At 32.3% G+C, this 21,409-nt stretch overlaps 1 protein-coding gene across 29 annotated transcripts in view; it reads left to right on the top strand.

Moving 5' to 3' along the window:
- The window catches only part of PICALM (phosphatidylinositol binding clathrin assembly protein), a 90,733-nt gene that overhangs the window by 57,590 nt on the left and 11,734 nt on the right, over positions 1 to 21,409 (top strand). For 2 of the 29 annotated variants that reach the window (XM_023532465.1, XM_023532461.1), the window contains exons 13-21: positions 3,127 to 3,276; positions 6,587 to 6,667; positions 10,860 to 10,967; positions 12,828 to 12,959; positions 13,053 to 13,083; positions 13,257 to 13,356; positions 16,236 to 16,259; positions 17,644 to 17,703; positions 19,217 to 19,321. In XM_023532465.1, coding sequence (XP_023388233.1) covers positions 3,127 to 3,276; positions 6,587 to 6,667; positions 10,860 to 10,967; positions 12,828 to 12,959; positions 13,053 to 13,083; positions 13,257 to 13,356; positions 16,236 to 16,259; positions 17,644 to 17,703; positions 19,217 to 19,321 — 791 coding nt within the window. The remainder of the gene's footprint in view (positions 1 to 3,126; positions 3,277 to 6,586; positions 6,668 to 10,859; positions 10,968 to 12,827; positions 12,960 to 13,052; positions 13,084 to 13,256; positions 13,357 to 16,235; positions 16,260 to 17,643; positions 17,704 to 19,216; positions 19,322 to 21,409) is intronic. The other 27 variants (XM_011363250.2, XM_023532469.1, XM_011363249.2 and 24 more) reach the window with 15 other exon arrangements.

Here is a 21,409-nt window from a genome sequence, read left to right as displayed (position 1 = left end):
TTGCATATTGGATAGCTGAAGAGTATTTTAAGCTAAGAACTTTGATTACTTCCTAATTTAATCAGTGTATTGTTCATTTCCGTGATACTCAGGCTAAGATTTTTTACATTATTTTTAAATTGAAGTTAGACTGAGATAAGTAGGTAAATAAATCTCATATATAAAAAGCTGTGCTCATAATGAAAACATCTTAAGCAGTTTTTGAAATTAACCATTTACCCGAACATTCGAAATATGTAACATTTTATGTCATGCTGCTTTTATAACGTGGCAAAACAAAGATATGACTTAGTGATTCTAAAATCTTATTCTATGCTTCCCTTCTTTCATTTGCTAAAAATAGGTGTTAATAACAGATTTGACATTTAATTGTCATAAGCACCACAGAGACAATGTATATTCCCAATCACAGATAGGCAGTGATATAGAGCTAAAAGGAAGTAAGATTTACATGTTTAAATGAAAAGCATTTAAGATTCCACCTAAAAATGAACTTGAGAGAGAACGCAAGCTTTCCTTTTCCTCTCATTGTGTTATTAATAAGCCTTTGATGTTTCAAGAAATGGTCTGGAGTCTAAACAAGCAGTTGGTGTTGAATACTAATATCTGAGAAAATTTGAGTTTTCATCACTTCGAAAACTTTGAGTTATAGCAAATCTAAAAATATACCATATTGTCAACTCAGTACACTGTTATATGTTTTAAACAAGATTTCAAAATGTAATTCAGACAAAAAAGAATGATCTATTTTGAAGCTTAATTTGCTTTATTCTCAGCTAACATGAAACAACATTTTATGAAAAAAACAGAAAACAGTTTTTTTGTATGTAGAAAGTATTTAGGTTCTCAAGACTATAATATGACTAGACTGATTCTATTTTAATCTTTTTTTAAAATTATTTTTCTGTGACTCTAGTGTAACAAAATTAAACTTACAAATGAATAACGATAAAAATAATGGAAGAAAACTATTTTTTAAAAGTTTAAGGAATTTAGAGGAGAGTTGCTAGTCTGTCTAATGTATACAGTTTAAATTGGAATAGTGGGAGCATTATTTTTTTTGTTTTAATGATTTTATTGTTTATAACATAGTATCCAGTAGGACATTCATACTATCTAGATTGCTTGTAGTGTTTTGTCAAGTAGATTAAGACCTGGTTTTGTTTTGTTTTTTTTATTGTCTGATTGACCTAAATTCAGATGCACTTGCACATGTTTCTGCATATTCTTCTCTAGAATGTTTCGTATAATAGGAAATGATTGATATTATGTGCTTAGGTAAGATAGTATCAGTCAGTAGAACAGCAGATAACTAGTGATGTGTTTTTTCTCATAAACCAATGAATTTGTTACAGAAATGTGTTTTCTTTTTTCAAATGTCTTCTCTCATGACTTCTTTTGCATGGAAAACTAGAGAGTTCTGTATTGCTTACTTGTCTAACAAAGTCTAATGTACTTTAAAAACACCATGCCACTATCGAATATTTAAAAATAGTACTTTCAACCAGACTGACCAACTCTAAAATTAATATAGCTCCTTTCTTATATAAGAAGGAGTTAGATTGGTCACCATCACATTTTTATTTTAATGTAAAAAAATTCAACTTATACCTATTTTCTACTTTTTATTTCTGATTCTTTTCCCCCACTGTTTCATTTATTAAGGAATGGAGGAGTGGGAAATATATTAAAACATGATCCATAGGAGTCGAGCTAGTATATCAGTGAATTTTGATACGATTTTAGGACTTTATTTTTGGGTGTGAATTGATGTTGCATAGTAATGCTTAATTCCTAGAAAAGACCTTAAATGATACAAAAATTAAAGTTTTTAAAAAATATTTATTATATTTAAGCCATATCTCAATATTTTATATATATGTATGTATATTTTTTCAAGCATTTGTAGGGTTTGTGGGACACTTGCCTTGAATTTATTGACGTAAAGGAAAGTATGCCTATACTGTAGTGAATAAGCTGGTCTTTAGGCCATTGCTGCCTTCTTGCTGTTTCATCATATAGTCTTAGAGTAAAATACAGTGCTTAATACTGTGAAGATACCACAGTATTTTTCAATGAGGGTCACAAACTGGACTAGAATAGACAACAACAGATTGTTGATTGAAACTACAGGAATGTCTTCTCATTTTTTATTGTGTTACAAGAGAAAAAAGTATGATACTATATTTTTGCTACTCTATTAAGTTCAGGTGAATGGCTTTCAATCATTAGAATGACAATTATCTTGAATTGAGGTATAGATACGGTAAATTAATGTTTCTAAAACAACTTTAGGTGTAGAATTTGATAATAGTATATATATATACACACACGTGTGTGAGTGTGTGTGTGTGTGTGTATATGTATATATACACACGCACACACACACACAAACACACACACACATAATTATATAGTAACATTCTAGTAGGAAACAATTCTTTTGTTATTTCTTCAGCAAATCATTTAAAGCCTAAATGATTTGGCTTTAAAACTCTTAGCTTGGCCTTCGAAGCTGTTCACAGTCTACTAAATGGCCAGTTTTTGCCTATTAATTTTTCTAAAATCTCTTTCCCCACCATTATACCTTTTCTTCACCTTCATTTTTTTTATTTCCTACCTTTGAAATCTATACAAGAGTTATCTGCACATGTTAGAAACAGTCTTTTACCCCTCAATTCCGTTGTTTTCTGAAATTTTACTTACACCACACACATATCAATTGCTTATATCAATTATTTAAGTAAACATAACTATGCCACCAAAAGCCAATATATTCTCAGTTAGGGCAGAGAATGTAGTTCAAGGTTGGTGGCTTTTTTACAGAAGCATTTTAGGTATTATTCTCTTTTTTAACTTCCTATTATTGACTTCCTAATGTTGAAGAATACATCCACCCTTAGTATGCTACTGTTAATAGACATAAATGGTTTGGGTTTTTTTGAGAATTAATTTTAAAGTACGTTGAATATAGTTCTTCCATCTTGGTGATTAGATATTTTGGCATTTAAGATTAATAAACAGTAATATAGCTACTACTTTTCACTTTGCATCTTTCAACTAATCACAATACTAATTAATTTACTTCCTTTCTTCATTTTGCTGTAATGCACTTGGACTACACAGATCCTTTCTCTGCTACTGTAGATGCTGTTGATGATGCCATTTCAAGCTTAAATCCTTTCCTCACAAAAAGTAGTGGTGATGTTCACCTTCCTATTTCTTCAGATGTATCTACTTTTACTACTAGGACACCTACTCATGAAATGTTTGTTGGTAAAGTACCATTTAACCTTTCTTTCCAATTATGTTTATACTGCTTAAGTTTTTTTCACATATCCATTAGTTATTTTTTAAAGCATTGCAATAATTACTTTGAATTCTAATGTTACATTTGAAAATAAACTAAATAGCAATAATGTAGTGAGATTTTCAAATTGACACTAGTATCCCTAATTTTATTTAATGCAAGTTTTGAGGAAAGAAAATTTCCTTTCAAGTTAGACATTTTTAGTGTTTCGTTGCGTATTGTATTATGTTGCAATACTCAAGCTGTATAGCATCACATGCTGCATCCAGTTTATTAGTTCAGAGAGTTGGTTATTAGGTGAGTTGGTTAAACTTGCATACATGTTTATATGTGCTTGTATTTTTCCCTCAGTACTTGGAAGAGAGGGTGGTTATGTTAGTATCTATCTTAATCTTTTTTTTTTTCCTTTTTGAACTGTGAATAGTGCAATTTTAGATTTTCTAAAATCAGTACATACCCTCTTCCTGTCTTAAGGGGGTCTCACTTCATTGTTAGCCTTGAGATAAAAATAGAGAATGAGAAGCAACTTGACTGTGAATAGCCTTTAATTGCAGCATAAAAATCCATAAAAAGGCAAAATTCCACATCAAAATTATACAAGGAAGAGTAAATTTTTATATATATGTATATTAAACTAAAATATTTTTGAATCCTGATATGAAGATGCTAAACTTCCCTTAAAAGATGGTGACACTGCTTGAATTTGATTTAAAGAAATGGATCAGGATGATGCAAATTTATATCTTTGATTAAAGTGGCATACAGAAAGTCATCTATGTACCCTAGAGATGGTTCCTGTGGCCACATTCTGGATATTGATAGATTTATCAGAGAGATGGAGGAAGGGAGGTGACTAAAAAGCAGTAGTTATAGATTTGAGGACATTCCAAGGCAGGTGCTGTAGTTTTATATAACTATTATAATAGCTCTAAAGTGTTGTTATTGATTGCATGAATTCTTTTACAACATTGTAATGTATTAAGAAATTATATAAAAAGTGATTGAAACTAAATTTAACATTTTGTTACTCTTTAGAAAATTTGTCAAATTGAGTACAATGTTTAGTAATGAGGGGTTACTAAAGTTATACTTGTTTTTTTTATTTTTTATATTTTACAAGTTTATATTTTCTTTATATTTACCTATTATGAACTAGTATATGTTTAGTAAATATGGCTGCTTCTGTCTTTTTAAGTCATTTTTCTTAATTTGGAGATATAAAACAGATATGTCACTACTTTGGCACTATATGTTATTTCCATCTTTTAGGTCAGAGAAGTGGCATGAGCTTCAGGCTGTCACATCTATATCCACAGAAGAGGGACAGAGTGGAGGGCAGTAACCTTAAGCTAGAGGTCATAGCTATTTCACATTCAAAGAGGCAGAATGAAAAAATAGGAAAGCCATTGTGAAAGAGTTACTTAATTATTATTTTGGGGTTTCAAGTAAAGTCTGTAACAAGAGGAATATACTAGAAATGTCACTGTTTTTTAAGTTAAAGCTTATGGGTTGGGTCCAGAGGAAGACTAGAAAGCAAAGCAGATTAGTAAAGTTGATGGCCGTTATACCCCAAGACGAATAAGTGCATTTGAAAATCAGAATCATAGAATTGATGATTTAGAGTTTGCAAAGATCTACAGAGAATGGTTGGTCTAGCTCTCAACTCTCCTAATGGTAAGAGAATATTATTACCATTTTATTAATGGATCACCTGAGTCTCAGAGACGTTAAATACACCAAGATAACCCAGCTAGTGGGAGCAGAGCCTGAAGCAGGAGACCTGCAGCTTTTCTCTGCAGTGCTCTTTTCCTTAGGGAAATACAGACTTTCATTTAAATTTTTATATTCTTTTTCTGAGAATAAATAGTACAAATGAAAGTATAAAGCATACTAGTTATCATTAGAAGAAAAAATCATTGTCGAATACACATTTTTTTAGTGAAAATACATACCGAAGGGGAAATTGAAAATCACTGATGTCAACCATTAGGCAGCATATTAGTCTAGAATAAGGGTCAGCAAACTTAAAAGGTCGGATTGTAAATATTTTTGGCTTGTGAGCCAAACAATCTCTGTTGCAGCCATTCAGCTTTAACAATGTAGCATAAAAGTAGTCATAGAAAATATATAAACATGAGTTTGTGTTCCAAAATTTTATTTACAAAGACATGCAGCTGTAGTTTGCCAATGCCTGTCAAACTAGAAGAGGCTTTTTAGTAAGAAGCCTTTCAAGCCAAGTTAAGTGTTTCTGAGAAGTAAGGTTGTATAATAAAAATTCCAACAGTTTCTTACTCAGGGTAAGAGCATGTAAGGGCTACACAAGGTATGCCATTCCCGTAGCTTCACTGTCTAATTAGCCACTGACCACATATTGTCATTTAAACTTTAATTAATTAAAATTAAATGTTAAATAAAATTTTACATCCTCTTTTATACTAGCCACCTTTTCATTGCCCAGTGGTACATGTGAGTAGTGGCTACCATATTGTACAGGGCAGACTTAGGGAACATTTCTGTTATTAGACAGTTCTCTTGGCTAGTGTTGTTCTAGAACAGTGGTCAGCAAACTTTTTGTGTAAAGAGCCAAATAATAAATACTTCAGTCAGTACAGGACACACGAAATATTTATTGTATATTCTTTCTTTTTGTTTTGTTTCCTTTCCTGTCCTTGCATTTTTTTAATAACAACCCTTTAAAAATGTAGAAACCATGTAAAAGTAGGCTGCAGCCTGTAGTTTGCCAACCCCTGCTCTGTAGGATCATGAATGACCCAGAAAAATTAGAGAATAGCTATGTAGATATCCTCCAGCCCTTCTATAGGAGGACATTGATCTGATTACGTGATGCTCAGTATACTGGGTAGCTTGTTCTCATTAAAGGTAAAAGAACACTGAATTGTAAGTCGTGGGGAATGGGCTGTGGTCTCAGCTATGTCATGTCTGTGACCTTGTCTAGGCTGTTTCCTCACATGTAAAAGAAGACATTAGAAGACAGGGTAGTATTAACTAAAAAGCCAACTGTATCATATATATTTTTTTAATTTAAAGAGATGCAGTGTTGGTAGTTTTTATAAATTTGTTGTGAATATATTTTAAATATAGTATTTATAACGAAGCCTTCAGTGTTTTATAATTTGAAGAACACCAAGTGCTTGGACTCCCTTGGTTTTTGTTTGTTTGTTTTTAATTACTCCATTCCACTTTTAACTGTTCCTCCTCATTTTTCTCTCTTTTTTTTTTTCTGTGCTTTCTTTTCTTCCTTGTATGCTTTGTCAGATTCTTTTTGTGGTACTCAAGCTTATCGTAATACTACCTTTATGTGCCATGACCCTTCTACTGTAGCTGGTTTATTTGGAGGTAGGTAATGGTATCTAAAATTTATCAATTTATGCAAGAGGGATTTCTTTTTGTTATTTTATTTTTAAAAGCTTTAAAAATATTTATAAGAAAAAATACATCTTTGCTTTTTTTAAAAGCATCATTTTTTTGCCTAATTTTATTTTCTTTGATTAAACAGATGGTTTTATAAATGGATGCCTGCCATCTTCCAGTTACTTTAATATATACTCATAACTTTCAAATTCTCAGAAAAGTTTATAACATTTTACTATTACAAGCTTATGGAATTTAAAGCTCTTGGTATAGGTGTTATTGATATAAGAGTAGATAATTTTAACTTAAGAAGTGTTGCACAGGTGTTAGGGAGATTCTACTGGAGGAAAAAACAAAACAAAACAAAACATGCTTTTCCAGCACTATGCAAAGGCCATAGAAATGGGAAGCAGTTTCCAGGGAGGCATGGCCTATTCGATATTCATCTGTGTCTTTCCAAACATGTTCTAGGCCAGTGCACTAGCAATAAAACCTCAAAATCTAGCTGATTTTTTTTTTTCGTGTGTTCATAAAAGTTGATTACCATAGTTAAGCTGACATTAAAAATTGGTTTGACACAAAGAATTGAGGTTCTTGACTGGTGATAAGAAGTGGACATTGTTAAAAGTATTTAAAACTGGAACTTATGAGAGCATTTGATGGAAAGATTAAGTTTGGAATCCAGTGAACTTGAGTTTGAATTCCAGTTCTACTCCCTAACCTGTATGACTTTAAGCAAGTATTTAACCTTTCTAAGCTTATAAAAATTGAGGTAATAATGTCTAGAAGGATTGCCATGAAATTTACATATATAACTGTAATATTTAGCACTGTCCTTGGCACATAGAATTATCATTAAAACTATTACTAAAAACCATTTTGTATATGTAGAACATTTCATACTTGGGATGTACTTCTTACCTAAATTATTATTTAATCAGGTACAATCTTGAGCACTGTTTTTATATTGCTTTTATAAAATTTCCAAGGGTTGTACACTTTTTTAACCAGCATTTGCTGTGAAAAGCTCAAGAAGTTTATAAAACTTGAATAGTTATGATAATAAAGTTTATAAAACTTGAATAGCTATGATAATAAAAATTTATTTTTCTGCCGACCGGTTTATATAAGATAAGATACTTACATAAACTAAAAACCTCTAATAGATTCTAGAGTAAAACAAATTGGGGTTTAAGTCTTGGTTCCACCACTTACTAAATCTTTGACCTTGGGTCAGTTGTTTAATCTCTTAGTTTCCTCATCTATAGAATGAAAATAATAATAACTATTTCATAGGGTTGTTGTGAGGTTTAAGTAATACCTACCTTATTTATATTGCCTTTGCATAGTGTTTAATAGTAATTAATAAATAGTAGCAGTTATCATCAAAAAAAATACGAGGCCTTATTTATTATGGAACTACCACCAAAATCCATTGACAACCCAGCCAATTTTTCTTAAAGGTGTTAGGAATGTCTTTCTGTCCCTAAAGCCTATTCATTTTGTATCTTTCAGTTGATTTATTATCATCCTCTTGAGATTTACCCTGCAAGATGGTGATTTCTAAATGTTTATCTATAAATCAGGGCTGGTCAGTGACAGAATTTTCACTGGGTCTTGGTGAAATAAAAGAGTAGGCAGGTCAATGTAGTGATTATTTCAGTAAGTTAACCTTAACTTGAAGAGTCTGTTCATCTTTATTTTTTGGTCCCTAAAATTTTCTTTTGAAATGGTGATATTAGTTTTGTACCTTCGTTTTAAGTGACTTTTAAAAATTAAAGTTTGACAGTCCTTCACAGTCTCCAAAAAAGTGACCCAGGGACAAAAAGCCATTAAGTTGATAATGTGCATTGAAATGATAATGCAGAACTCTTACCTTGAAGGTGTGTGTGTTACCAGCACTTATTAATTACTTTAAAAATTGTTACTTTGAAAACATGCTGCTTGCTTCTCTGGTAGCCAATCAACTATTAAAGTTTATTAAAATTTTCCCCATTTTCTGTGTCTATGTAGAGGCTTTTTAAATTTGAGATAACTAGCTCTGGATTACTTTATATATTTTCAAACCTTTTATACTTTTAAGTAATAATATTGTAATTTTACGGATTGGTCCCTCTAGGAACCTCAGAAGATGGCTTCTCTTTTTACAGAAAGTAATAGTGGCGTTTTTGTATTACTATAAAAGATAGGCTTATCTCTGATAGCAATCAAATTCTAGAAAGCCGGGACAAAATAACAGGAGAAAATAGGAATTTGATATACTGTCCTAGTTATAAATTATAGTTCCATGTATTTTCTAAAGCTTAGTGATATCAGCCAAGATATTGTTTCCAGAAGGATTTAAAGAACAATATGTATACTTCTTATACTATAATGGTAGATGGACACATACTTAAGCATGATAAATTTTGTCTTTCTTAAGTATATACATTTGTTCTTTTTGTGAGGAGTTACAAGAAAAACTGGTAAACCCATGGCATAATTATTAAACAGCTTGTTTACTTTAAAATGCTGTTAAATCGATAAGTCTGTATGATTCTAGGAACCTTTTGACAAATGGTCAGATTTATATACTAAGTTATATTGTATTTTGATAGTATTTGTGCTTTCATTGTATAACCAGTGTTTTTGAGTAGAGAATATGTGAATTAAGTACTTATGAAAATAAGATCAGACTATACATTCTTAAAAAAAATTGTGCCCTTCAGAATATGCATGCTGTGATATAAAAATGCTACTTTTAAAGTAGTGTTATTGATATATACTAGCTTACATCAGTCATTTTTAGTAAGTCATTGCTTTCTGGCCTATCTTTGAGGATCTTTTTGGAATTCTCACCAAATCTTGTCCTACTTTTTATTTTTAGTTTTTTTTTAAGACCAGTCTTTTTAGTACAACATTGTTGTACTTCTTTGTATTTTGGTGGTGTACATTAAGAATTCAAAGCGAGATTCTAACAGACTGAGAGTCCTTTAGCAGAAAGTTGAGAAAGAGAGAAAACCTGTGTTTAAGACTTAAAAGTTTAATTTCTCCCTAATGATATAGTTGTTAATCTTCTAATATCAGATTTTCTTTCTTTTCTTTTTCTTGCATTCCAAGTTGGTAGGATTTAGAGATGAAGAGAACTTAGGAACCATTTATTATAGCCTTCAACAAAGTGAAAGAATTTCTTCTTTGTGATCTTTGCTAAATTGTTCTCTACTTGGATATATACTCACTAATCTGAAAGGAGCCTAAGTCATGTGACAGCCCTAAAATTTTTAGATGATTTTAATTTTTTTCAGCCCTAGAAATTCAGAACTTCACATCACAAAAATCCAACCGCACAATCGAAAATATTACATTTGTTATCTCAAGCCTAATGTGGTTTCAGAGACATGAGCTAGATGTTTGTTGGCTTAATACTAGCATTGGTGTTACACAGAGAAGAAAGAATAAGGTATCCTATTTAGGTTCTGGTATTTTAGACTAGAGTTAGGTAAATTAGCATGTTTGATTGTATAGTTGTCAACCCCATAGTTGGAATTAGTTAAATTGAAGTTAGAAGGTGGTTGGGAGTTGAAAATGGTATTTTATCTTTGCTATTCAAAAAGCACCTTGACAAAAGAAGGAAATAAGGATTAGTGAATTGTAACTTTCAGAATCCTGTCACTTCTCAAATGAACTTAACCATATAGCTTTTGATTAACCATTGAAGGAAGGAGAGAGAAAATGGAAGGTGAGTAGATAGAAGGAGAAAGACTTAGGATACTAAGTAGACTCATATATTTCTAAAGCACCATAGACTTACTTATTTCAATCCCAAATGATTCCCTTACATTGTGTATATTTTAGATGTGTTCAGTTTTTTAAAGATCATCAACATACATTAAGATAAAATTTAAAAAGCAATTTTTTTTTCCCCTGTATCAAAACATACTAGTAGTTCAACTTCAATTGCTATTTTGTTAGTTTTCTTTGTCAGTGGGATGATTTTGTTGTAGAAGATGTAATCACCACAAAAAAAATTGGTAATGTAGGAAACATTTGGGTTTGGCTTTGTTTTTGTTGTAGGAATTTATTTGGCTTTGTTTTTGTTGTAGGAATTTATTGCTTTTTCCATTCTATTATCATTAATAAGTTATAAATGTAAACTTATTAAAGACTTGAGCTTTTTTTCCATTTTGGTTTTTCTTAGGATTCACTCCTTCTCCAGTTGCACAGCCACATCCTTCAGCTGGCCTTAATGTTGACTTTGAATCTGTGTTTGGAAATAAATCTGCCAATGTTATTGTAGATTCTGGGGGTAAGAAAAATTGTTTTGTTAACATTACTATAATGTTATAATTTAGATTCTGTGTAAGGAGAAATAATGCTCCTCTTAACATGTATAAGCAGATTAAATTGGGATAGCCAAAGAGTTGTCCCTGCTCCCCCAACCACTGGATGAGAACTTCAAGGGACTATTAACTATTATGCTTCCTTAGTGCCATTTCTGGCTCTGGGAAGATTTTGTTTCTCCCAGAGCCAAAGAAGAGAGAGCGGGGAAAAAAGAGATTTTGTTTAGATTAGACTACTAAGTTACTAGTGTCTGTGTGTAGAATGTTGAGCCTTTTAGTCATAAATTTTTACCTTTACCGAAAGAAAATTGGCTTTTTTGAAAACTAGGAAAATAAAACCTGTGGTACCTTGACTTGTTGAGATGTGTGTGTGTGTGTGTGTGTGTTTGTGTGTGTACGTGTGTGTGTACAGCTAGAATGTACTAAGTGTCAGAGCTTTGGGTAGAGGGGCTTTGATTATTTTCTGGATGATTCCTATAGTATGCTTGTTCATTTGTCTTAAAAGTACTTTATAAGTCTGTAGAGTCAGATTTCTACTTAAATGTTTCCATTTAATATCTTGTTAATTGAAAGTTTGTAATGACAGTTCTATTCCTACCATGGAATTTTGGTTAGTAATTAAATTCAAGCCATTTAGAGAAGTATATTGAAGTGTTCCTAATTTTATAATACACAATTAGTTGTTAGCCAAAAGTAAGAAGCAAGCTAATAAAGAATATGTATAGACTAAGAATTTATTATTTTCTGTGCACTAGTAGGTTTATAATTATACTTTTTGATGCATTTGGCTTTTCCTTTTGAGTTTGTCTTGCTGGGGAAAAAAGATAAAGGAAATAGAGACCAATCGTTCATATTTTGTAAACTGCCATTTTTAATGACTTTCTTTTTCAAATTTTCTGGTGTTCCTGGATCATGCTATTTAGTCCTTTAGTGCAGGGTTCCCCAAATCCTGGGCCACGGACTGGTACCAGTACTGGCCTGTGGCCAGTTAGGGACTGGGCTGCACAGCAGGAGGTGAGCAGCAGGCGAGTGAGGGAACCTTCATCTGTATTTGCTGCCGCTCCCCAGCACTAGCATCACCTCAGCTCCACCTCAGATCATCAGGCATTAGATTCTCATAGGAGCACCAGTCCCTGGTGCCAGAAAGATTGGGGACCACTGCCTTAGTGGCTCAGTTTGATTCTTCTACCCTTTGGTAGAGAACCTTAAGAATTTTATTTCATTTCCAAGCAGTGTCTTAGTTAACTAGATGGTGTCATGCAATTGGAGGGTAGGTTAGCAATTTATGTATAGTTTAGCTGGTTTTAGACAGAACAAAAGTGGTAATAAAAGGGTTCATTTTTATTTGTTTCTAATGTACTATTTTACATATACCTTACATTCTCCATTTTGAAGATATAAAGAGGTCTATAAAATATTTCTTGAGAAACTTTTTGCAAAGTTACAGTGATGTATTTTTTCTACTTGTGTTGCTTTAGGTATAAGTGAGTCAAGAAAATTTTGTTGGATGAGGGGGAAAATTACATTTCATTCCCTTCTCTTACAACTTTGGAATAAGAATAGTTTGCTTGAATTCTTTATTTCCTTTAACTTTAATGTAATTTTGTCATAAACTAAGTCAGATAATTTCTGTCAAAGCAAATACAGCCTTCTCAGTCAGTTCACTTCGAAATAGTGAATATCTTCTTCCATTTAAGAGCATGGTTAGTGCCCATTTTTTTTTGGAGGACTTTCCCGGTTAACAAGGTAAAAAGGCAGAAACCACCTTTAGCTATAGCACCATAAAATTCCTTACAAATCCTATTTCGTCTGTTTGTAACTTTAAGGCTTTGATGAACTAGGTGGACTTCTCAAACCAACAGTGGCCTCTCAGAACCAGAGTCTTCCTGTTGCCAAACTCCCACCTAACAAGTTAGTATCCGACGACTTGGATTCATCCTTAGCCAACCTTGTGGGCAGTAAGTATTCTTTGAATTCTTTAATCTTTTTAAAAATAAACTTTTTAAAAAAGGAGTCTAGTTTTTAACTGCTTTCTTTTTCTCTTGTTCTAGACCTTGGCATTGGAAATGGAACCACTAAAAAGTGAGCATTTTATTTGTATTCTTTTCCAACACTTATAGGTTCATTTGGCTTTCATCTCAAAAGTATTTGTACAGACGTCATCTGCATCTTTAATGCTATGTTCAATCTAAATATATACTAAAGAAACTTCATAATTACAGACATTTAATATTCTCACTTATATTTATTTAAAGTGATGTAAATTGGAGTCAGCCAGGTGAAAAGAAGCTAACTGGAGGATCTAACTGGCAACCAAAGGTTGCACCAACAACTGCTTGGAATGCTGCAACAATGGTAAGTCAGAAAAGCTCATGATATACTAACGTGAATAATTTAGGTAAATGTGTAACATAAAAATGTTTTTAAAGTGATAGCTTAAATGGAAAAGTTGTTATTGTTACTAAGTTTTAGCAATGTAAGTAATTTGTATTCGTTTAAAGGAGGCTTTGCTGACTATATTTGCAGGTACATTTTAGTAGCTAACATTTCTTTAAAGGTTAGTTGTGTCAGGCGTTATTCTAATAAATAATATGTGGCTTTATTTTATATAATCCTCAAATTAGCCTTAAGTGGTAGTAACTATTATTGTCCCCATTTCACAGGTGAGGAAATGGAGACATAAAGTTGTTGAGTAATGTGTCCAGGATCACAGAGTTCTTAAGTAATTGGGTGGGTTTTTAGAACCCAGGTAGCCTAACCTCAGAGCATATGCTCTTTGTCACTGCTCTCTACAGTTGGTCTCAAATTTATTACTTATTTATCTAGAATATAACATCTTTAATTTTTTTTTTTTTGATCTCACAATTGATACAATATATTTGCTTGGCTTTTATTAATATTGTCATATGATTTATGTAGTCGATTCTCCTTATTTGCTGTACTTATGTCCTTAAAGTCACTGGAGCACTGAACTATTGCTAGGTTCACACAGACATACATATTTCTCTCAACAATGGTTCAGTGTTTACTAATTCATTGTTAGGGTGACTTTAAGAACATAAGTGCTGCAAACAACTGCTCCAAGTGGAGAATCAACTGTGTGTGGGTATAAACACAATTTATATATAAACATGTAAGATGTATAAATATCTTATATTGATAATAATCTTAAATCCTAAAAAAAAAAATCAAGTAGATTATATATTTTTTTATTTTACAAAAGAGAAAATGAGGTTCAGGAGTATTAAGTGACTTGTCTGAAGCCACCCCAGTAACTGGTGCCAGAGTGGAGATTCTAGCCCTATCCACCTGGCCCCAGAGCCAGAGCTTCTTGCTTCTTACTACTGCACTGTTCTCTACCTTCTCCATCCTCTGATAATCTTTCTGTCAGAGCTGAAACAAAGCAGAGCCTTACCTTATTTGACCTCAGCTGGGAACGAATGCATAGGGAGGCAAATTGTTCATCACTCTATGCATGATGTTTGTAAATGACCTCAAAGGCCTTACAAGCATTGATTTTCAGATTACAAATCAAGTTTAGGGAATAGGTGAATTTGCAAATACAGAATCCATGAATAATGAGGATTAAGTGTATATGCTAATTAAATAATTAGCATTTAATACTGAAGAAGTTCTATTAATGTTTTTAATTATGTAAGGTATAATTATCCCAGAGTAACTTTATGGCTGTACTGTCCTTGGTCAGCTGCTGTTTTACCATCCCAATAAGTCATCCTGGGTCAGAGAAAACCAGTTTCTTCTTGTGGAAAAATTCAAAACATGCTTTATTGTAACTGTGCTAATAGCAGCATTTTGATTATACAAGCCATACGTTGTAGCCTTCCTATTGTTATTAGAGACCTCTTAATATCTTTGTTATAGCCCCTTTCTTGTTATTAATTCCTTTCCAGAGCATTGCCCCATTTTTCTTAGGTTAATCATATGTTAAAATTAGTAAGGCTGAACTAAAAATGGTGTGTGAAGAAAATTTTGTGAGACAGTATCTAGAGTTTTGTTAGCTTCAGTCTTCATAAATAGAAAATAATATTGATTTAACTACATTTTTAAGGCAGTAATTTTCCACTGATAGGGATCACTACTATCATTAATAATAAAACCTTACATTTACATAGTTTAGGTAACACACACACATGCATGTACTATCTTGAATCTGTATATAGTACACTCTTGAGGGAGCTTAAGTAGGTATCATCCCAATTCTATGGATGAAGTTGTGTGATTTTTTTTCCAAGTGCAAAACAACTAAAAACAAATTTATATTGAAGTCTACCTCTTCTGACTCTGAATCCAGTGTTTTTCCCCATTGTAACACACCTCACGGACTAGGAAATGGCAAGAGGTTAAGTTAGTGGATTTTAAAGCCTCTGGTGTGAATTATATATTGATACTATATGAGGAATGATATAAATCCAGATACTGATATGAAAGTACAATGAACATTTTCTTATTTTGTATTGAATTAGTATTAATCTGTATGAAATATTTGTAGATAGCACTTTACCTAATATTGGCTACTAGAATGTAATAGGCATCTAACCATCTAGAATTTGTATGTAAGTTGATGGTAAGATAGCAATATTTATGGTGCTATGTTATATATGGTAATGCATATCATCTCTTAAGGATTTTGTTAAAATATTTATGTGTATGTATTTCATAAAGTTTCTTTTTAATAACTAATAGTTAGGGCTGGTGATGTGATTCACAATTTAGGTAAACTGCTGCTTTTGACATTTCTTTACATATCTAACCTTTTTATTAATCCTTAAACACTGTCAAGGTTTTAAAATATTTTTATTTACAATAATTCATCGATATTTTATTAAAATGTAAATGACGTTATACTACAAATTCTTTTAATTATGATTGCTTTTTTCCTGTGGTAGATGTTATATGATGCAGCCTTGTTCATGGGATGCACTGAGTTTTGTACTATTGAGACTACTGATGGATTTTATGTTTTAATGACACTTGTAATCAGTAAACTGTTATGTATGTAAAGGGATAATGCAAAAGACTAAGTTTTCCTTGTCAACCTTGATAGTGTTTTAGTATAGATGTTCTTCCATTAAATACTGGAAATAAAAGGGGTTTTAGGTAGTTCGTGAATGTACATGTGAACTAAAATGCTCTCTGTGTATTTTCTGTTGTGTAAGTACTTGTTCTAATCCAGTGTTATTGCATTATGTAATTGTTCTCCCTGGGAAAAACAGAATGGCATGCATTTTCCACAATACGTAAGTGACCAAAAACTAGCCTTTTTTGCAATAAATTGGCATGCTATTAATCACTGCTCTAGCAGAATCTCATAATCTTCCAGCTATTACTTGTTTTCACATTCAGATTTTCAGTGTGCCAGAAATTCTTCCTAGCATCTACTGATTTCATGGGCGTTTTGCAGAATTGATTCTGATGGTGGCATGGGAAATATAAATTTTTTTTCTTGCTTAATATTCTGCCATTTGCTGCCAGATGGCTGGGTGTCTGTGTGTGTATCTGTGCTGCCACTATGCACTTGATGACTTCTGAATGAAGGGAAATGTTGATTGTGGTAATGTTGAAAATAACAATTGCATGAAACTTTACAGGCTTCTGCTGTACTTGGCAGTTTGTCTACTGCTCTTGCAGCTCTTGATTTTTAAGTAGGGAGAGACCAGTAAGTCCTACATGCTCACCCAAATACTAAACTTTTAACTATTCACTTTATGCTTCACTTACCTTCCCCATGCATATGTTCCAACTACCATATAATTTCTGTTTTTTTTTTTTCTTTTTATGTTTAGCAGTGTTATTGGTCTTTCACCTGTATTCAGTTTCAGTTTTCATTATAAGATAACATGCAGAGAATGTTGTTAAGACAGCAAATATATCTAAAATGATTCCATGCTTAGATTGTATATTTACAGAGCATCAGTTAAAGTAGAAAGAGGAGGGGAACTTAACTTAGTGGTGGCTGGTTCTTTTAAGCATTAAAGCATAAACAGACAAGTTTTTTTGCTCCTTCAAATTGCTGCTTTGCAGAAAAAAATTTAAATAATTTATGGAATAAATTAGAAGGAACTAATATACGTACTCTGTGTAAGAACTGTGTGCGTCATATAGTCATACTCAGTAGTGGTTTGAAATCTTTGAGGTTCTTTGAAAAAAGTGAATGAGGTCCATAGAAACTAATTTTTTGGAAGATCATATTATTAATTAATTTGGGATTTTTAAATTTTTTTCTTTGCTCGAAAAATGAAGTGCCTAGGAAAACATTCAGTAATACTATTTTTTCTGGGCAAACATTTTTTTTTATGATAGTGATGGACTTTAAATTTTAGAGCTCTGAATATTTTTTAAAATTCAAAGATTTTTAGAGCTATAAAAGCCTGTTGAAATTTTAGATCACTGTTTAAGTTTAAATGGAATTTATTTTTTGTAATCATTCTTTTCTAATTGTAAGACACCTTTCACTGAGAATTGACTTTTTAAATTAAAGTATAGTTGACAAATTGACACAGTTATTAATGATCACAAGTGTCATATTTAATCACAGCTGTCTTAGCAATTCTTTTATGGGACTACAATTATAAATTTCTTGAACTCATACTTCCTTGTTTATTTTCTCTTTCACTGTTTCAGGCACCCCCTGTAATGGCCTATCCTGCTACTACACCAACAGGCATGATAGGATATGGAATCGTAAGTATTTTTCTAGACACAACTTTTTGAAACTAGGTTGATTCATATTTAACATGCCTTTATTACACACTTAACTGAAAAAAGAACAGTGTCACATGTACCCTAAGTGTCTAACAGAACCTCGTATCATAGCATTGGTTTCATAAGTATTTCTAGAATAGTCATTATATAACAGATATTTATTAATGTTCACAGTACTACTTGGCTTATTTTCCCCTCATAACTTTGCTAAGCATTTTATACTTCATTACATACTTACTTAAAGATTAATGTTAACTCCAAGTCTTTGTTTCAGTGACCCTACATTATAACAAGTAAGGTCTTATAACCTTGATATACTGTAGGGGAAGGGAAGAATTAACAATTCTTGAATTGTATAGAGGTAAATTTAGTCTGTTAAAGGCCATGGAAAATGTCCTATGACAATGATTGGTACAATACAAAAAACAGTCTTTTAACATTTAAGCTGCCCACAATCCACATGCTAAACTGCCCTTATACTCCCAACTATCTTCATATAGACTCACTTAGATAAGAAACGGAGGTAGTGGTTTCAACCCCGTGTACCATGTTTGAGGAACTGTTGCTGATAGGAGACAGTATATCCCATGGTATTACTATGGTGGCTTCTCTGCTACTTCTTTGTTTACATCTTATGGGAGTAGCTATTTTCCTACATAAAAAGAAATTTCACAGCTTTTGGGTTGGTAGTTTTTGCCTAAGAAAGGAGTCTGCACAAAAACTCAGACGATAAAGTTAAGCTGAAGTTCTCCATGCAGATGAATCTACTTGAAAGGTTAAAAATAGAACTTATGGAAAGATAAGATTTTATATTGCATTTTAAACAGAATAATATAGCAGGTTTTATGTGCTCTATTTTGTCACAGATTATATTGATTTTATTATCATGAAGTGGTAATTTTTAAAGCAAGAGATGATCAGTTGAGATTCGATTTTCAATTACTGAACTTTGAACTACCTCTTTGTGTGTAAATTTAAGCCTCTTCTTGGTTCTCCTTTAAAGTGGTGTCTGAAATAAAATGAACAAACCACAGAGAGTAGATTTCTTCAGAATCAGCTGTGCTCACTTGTGATTGATTACTTGTGATCACTTGCATGATGGCACAAGAACTTGATTTGGTATATATTACTTTGAAATGCCTTAGTCATTTTATAGTTTTGAGTTTCCCTATATCGAAAGTTGCCAAATTTGAAATTTCTTGGTCTAAATTATTTTGTCTGCTGTACTGTAGTAAGGCTTAAATTTTGCAACTCATTGTATAGAAAAAGTTAAACTTTTATACAAACTTTAAAAATGAGCACATTAAAAACCTTCCATACCAAAATAAATACTCTTAAAAATTAGTAGCTGTCAGATGTATTTGCATTTACAGGCATTTTCCCTTTGAGTTAAAGCAAAAGTAATAATAGTTTTCATCCCTTTCATCCTTCTTGTTTACTTATGTATAAAGTGAGTCGACATTTTTTAACTTGGTATTTTTCTATTTTTTAGCCGCCTCAAATGGGAAGTGTACCTGTAATGACACAACCAACCTTAATATACAGCCAGCCTGTCATGAGACCACCAAACCCCTTTGGCCCTGTATCAGGAGCACAGGTATTAATGTGCTACATATAACTGTTGTAATGTGCTTGATGTGGAAGGAACACAGTTGCTAGAAAGATCCTTTTATACAACTTGAGAAATGAGTTATCAGCATTTCCCCCCTTCATAGCAGATGTTATTTGATTCATATCTTTCTCATGTAAGCTTTTGGTAATGATTATTAGGGAGGAAAAGACAAGCAGATTACAAATATTAAAGATGGAAAATTCTTCATTACTTACAGCTGGTGGATCCACAGGACGGTTTTTCTGAGGTTAAGGAACCTACTTTGTTCATGATTCTGGTGTGATCTCCTTTGTGAACTCTAGAAACCTTGAACTCAGAGCTCCAGTGCCTTGGCATTTGGAGTGCCAGTGCATTTGGTAATGGACTTGTTATTCCTTTCCCACTTGAATGCATGTAGTACTACATCTGCCAATGCATATAGTGTTACTTACATTGCCAAAATTAGTTTGCATTGATCCAGTTTGAAGCTACTCTCTATACATTTCACAGATTAATGAAACACAGGAAATCCTCATTTTTCAGCCTTTTTGAATATTGAACTCTTTTTAATAAATTGGCATTTTAGGTAGTACCAGTAACTGAGTAGATTGTGAATTTAGTTCAGAGTAAGAGGTAAAATCTATTTTCTTTGCAGTTTATCTATTTGCCCAGATGCCTCTTTTTTTCCCCCTCATTCATGTTAATGACCTTTTCCTCCTGACCTTTATCAGTTAAGTATTTAAAATGAAGATAACTGGGAGTGTGGGTAATTGACACAGTCATTACTCTTATAAGTTAATTTTTATGCATTTGTTTTTATAAAATGGGTTATGGGTATTTATAGTTTTCTTTCTCTTCTGTCTTCTACTAGTGTTAGTTTTAAATAAGAAACATACTAGATTTTGATAATCTTTTAAAATGTTGATTTTCCTAACTATTGATATAGATGTTTTCTTAAGATTATATGGCTTCCTTATGTCCTTTAGTTTTTTCTTTGTTATTCATAGTTTTAACTTCAGACCTATATCATTTATTTTTTAAAATTAGTTTTGTTTTGTTTTTTGCTTTAAGAGACTAAAGTGCTAAGAACTTAAATGTATTTTAAGAATAAAAGATGTAGTCCAGAGCAATAAATTTACAAGGAACTGCTGACTATAGAAATTTTTTCCCCCCAATGTGTGACTAAACCCTGCACCCAGTCTGGGCTGTGTCTTACAAGCTCCTGTCTAAGAAACAGAGTATATTGTTACCTTAAGCTTGGATACTGCCTTGACAGTTTCCAAGAACTTTCACATACATTATCTCACCTTATTCTCAAAATCATCTTTAAAGTAGATAAGCCTAGTATCACCACCCTATTTTATAGATAAAGCTGAGACTCAGAATGGTTCTTTAGCTAAATAACTGGTGAAATACAACTTATCCCTAGGAATCCCTGATCCTGGCTCAGTGCTCATTGGTACCATACTACCTCTCTGCTAATGGGACTGAGCTCATATGGTCATTATGGTAGCACTCTCTTCTTTTTGTTAGAACCACTCTGCAAATTCCTTGGGTTTCCTGCTAGATTATAAACTATATTTACACATTCAGGACATAACTACTACAGTTGTTAAGAACATCCTCTACAGTTCTGAATATAACTTTCAACCTTGAAACGTTTTATATTAGTTTTGCTTTTTTCTTTTTAATATGGTTTTTTAAAAATCTCAGTAAAACTCTACCTTAAAAAACATTTCTAACCCTTTAGCATCTATGCTTAACCCAGGTTTTGTATCCTGTTGCCTTCTAAAATCCATATAATTCTTTCACTGAAACACCAAAAAAGTGCATGAAAAGAGACTGTGACAGAAATGCCTTTTCCTAATTACCTTGTGCCAGATGAGAATAGAATGAGAATGTTAGGGTAATAAATTTCTAGTTGAGAAGTCAAATTTGAAGTGAGTGCTTAACTAAATATTACTGATTGAAAAAAGCACATGAAGGAATCACATTGATAACTAGAAAGAAAACATGTGAAGTAGCTCAAAGAGGCTTTTGTCTGCTCACACAATCATTTGAATCAGTAGAAAGTCAGAATCTTAAATCTTTTAA

The sequence above is a fragment of the Pteropus vampyrus genome, unplaced genomic scaffold (assembly GCF_000151845.1).
Source record: "Pteropus vampyrus isolate Shadow unplaced genomic scaffold, Pvam_2.0 Scaffold84, whole genome shotgun sequence".
Lineage (NCBI taxonomy): Eukaryota > Metazoa > Chordata > Mammalia > Chiroptera > Pteropodidae > Pteropus > Pteropus vampyrus.
The sequence above is the reverse complement of the archived record's forward strand: the minus strand, read 5'-3'. Positions and strand labels throughout refer to the sequence as shown.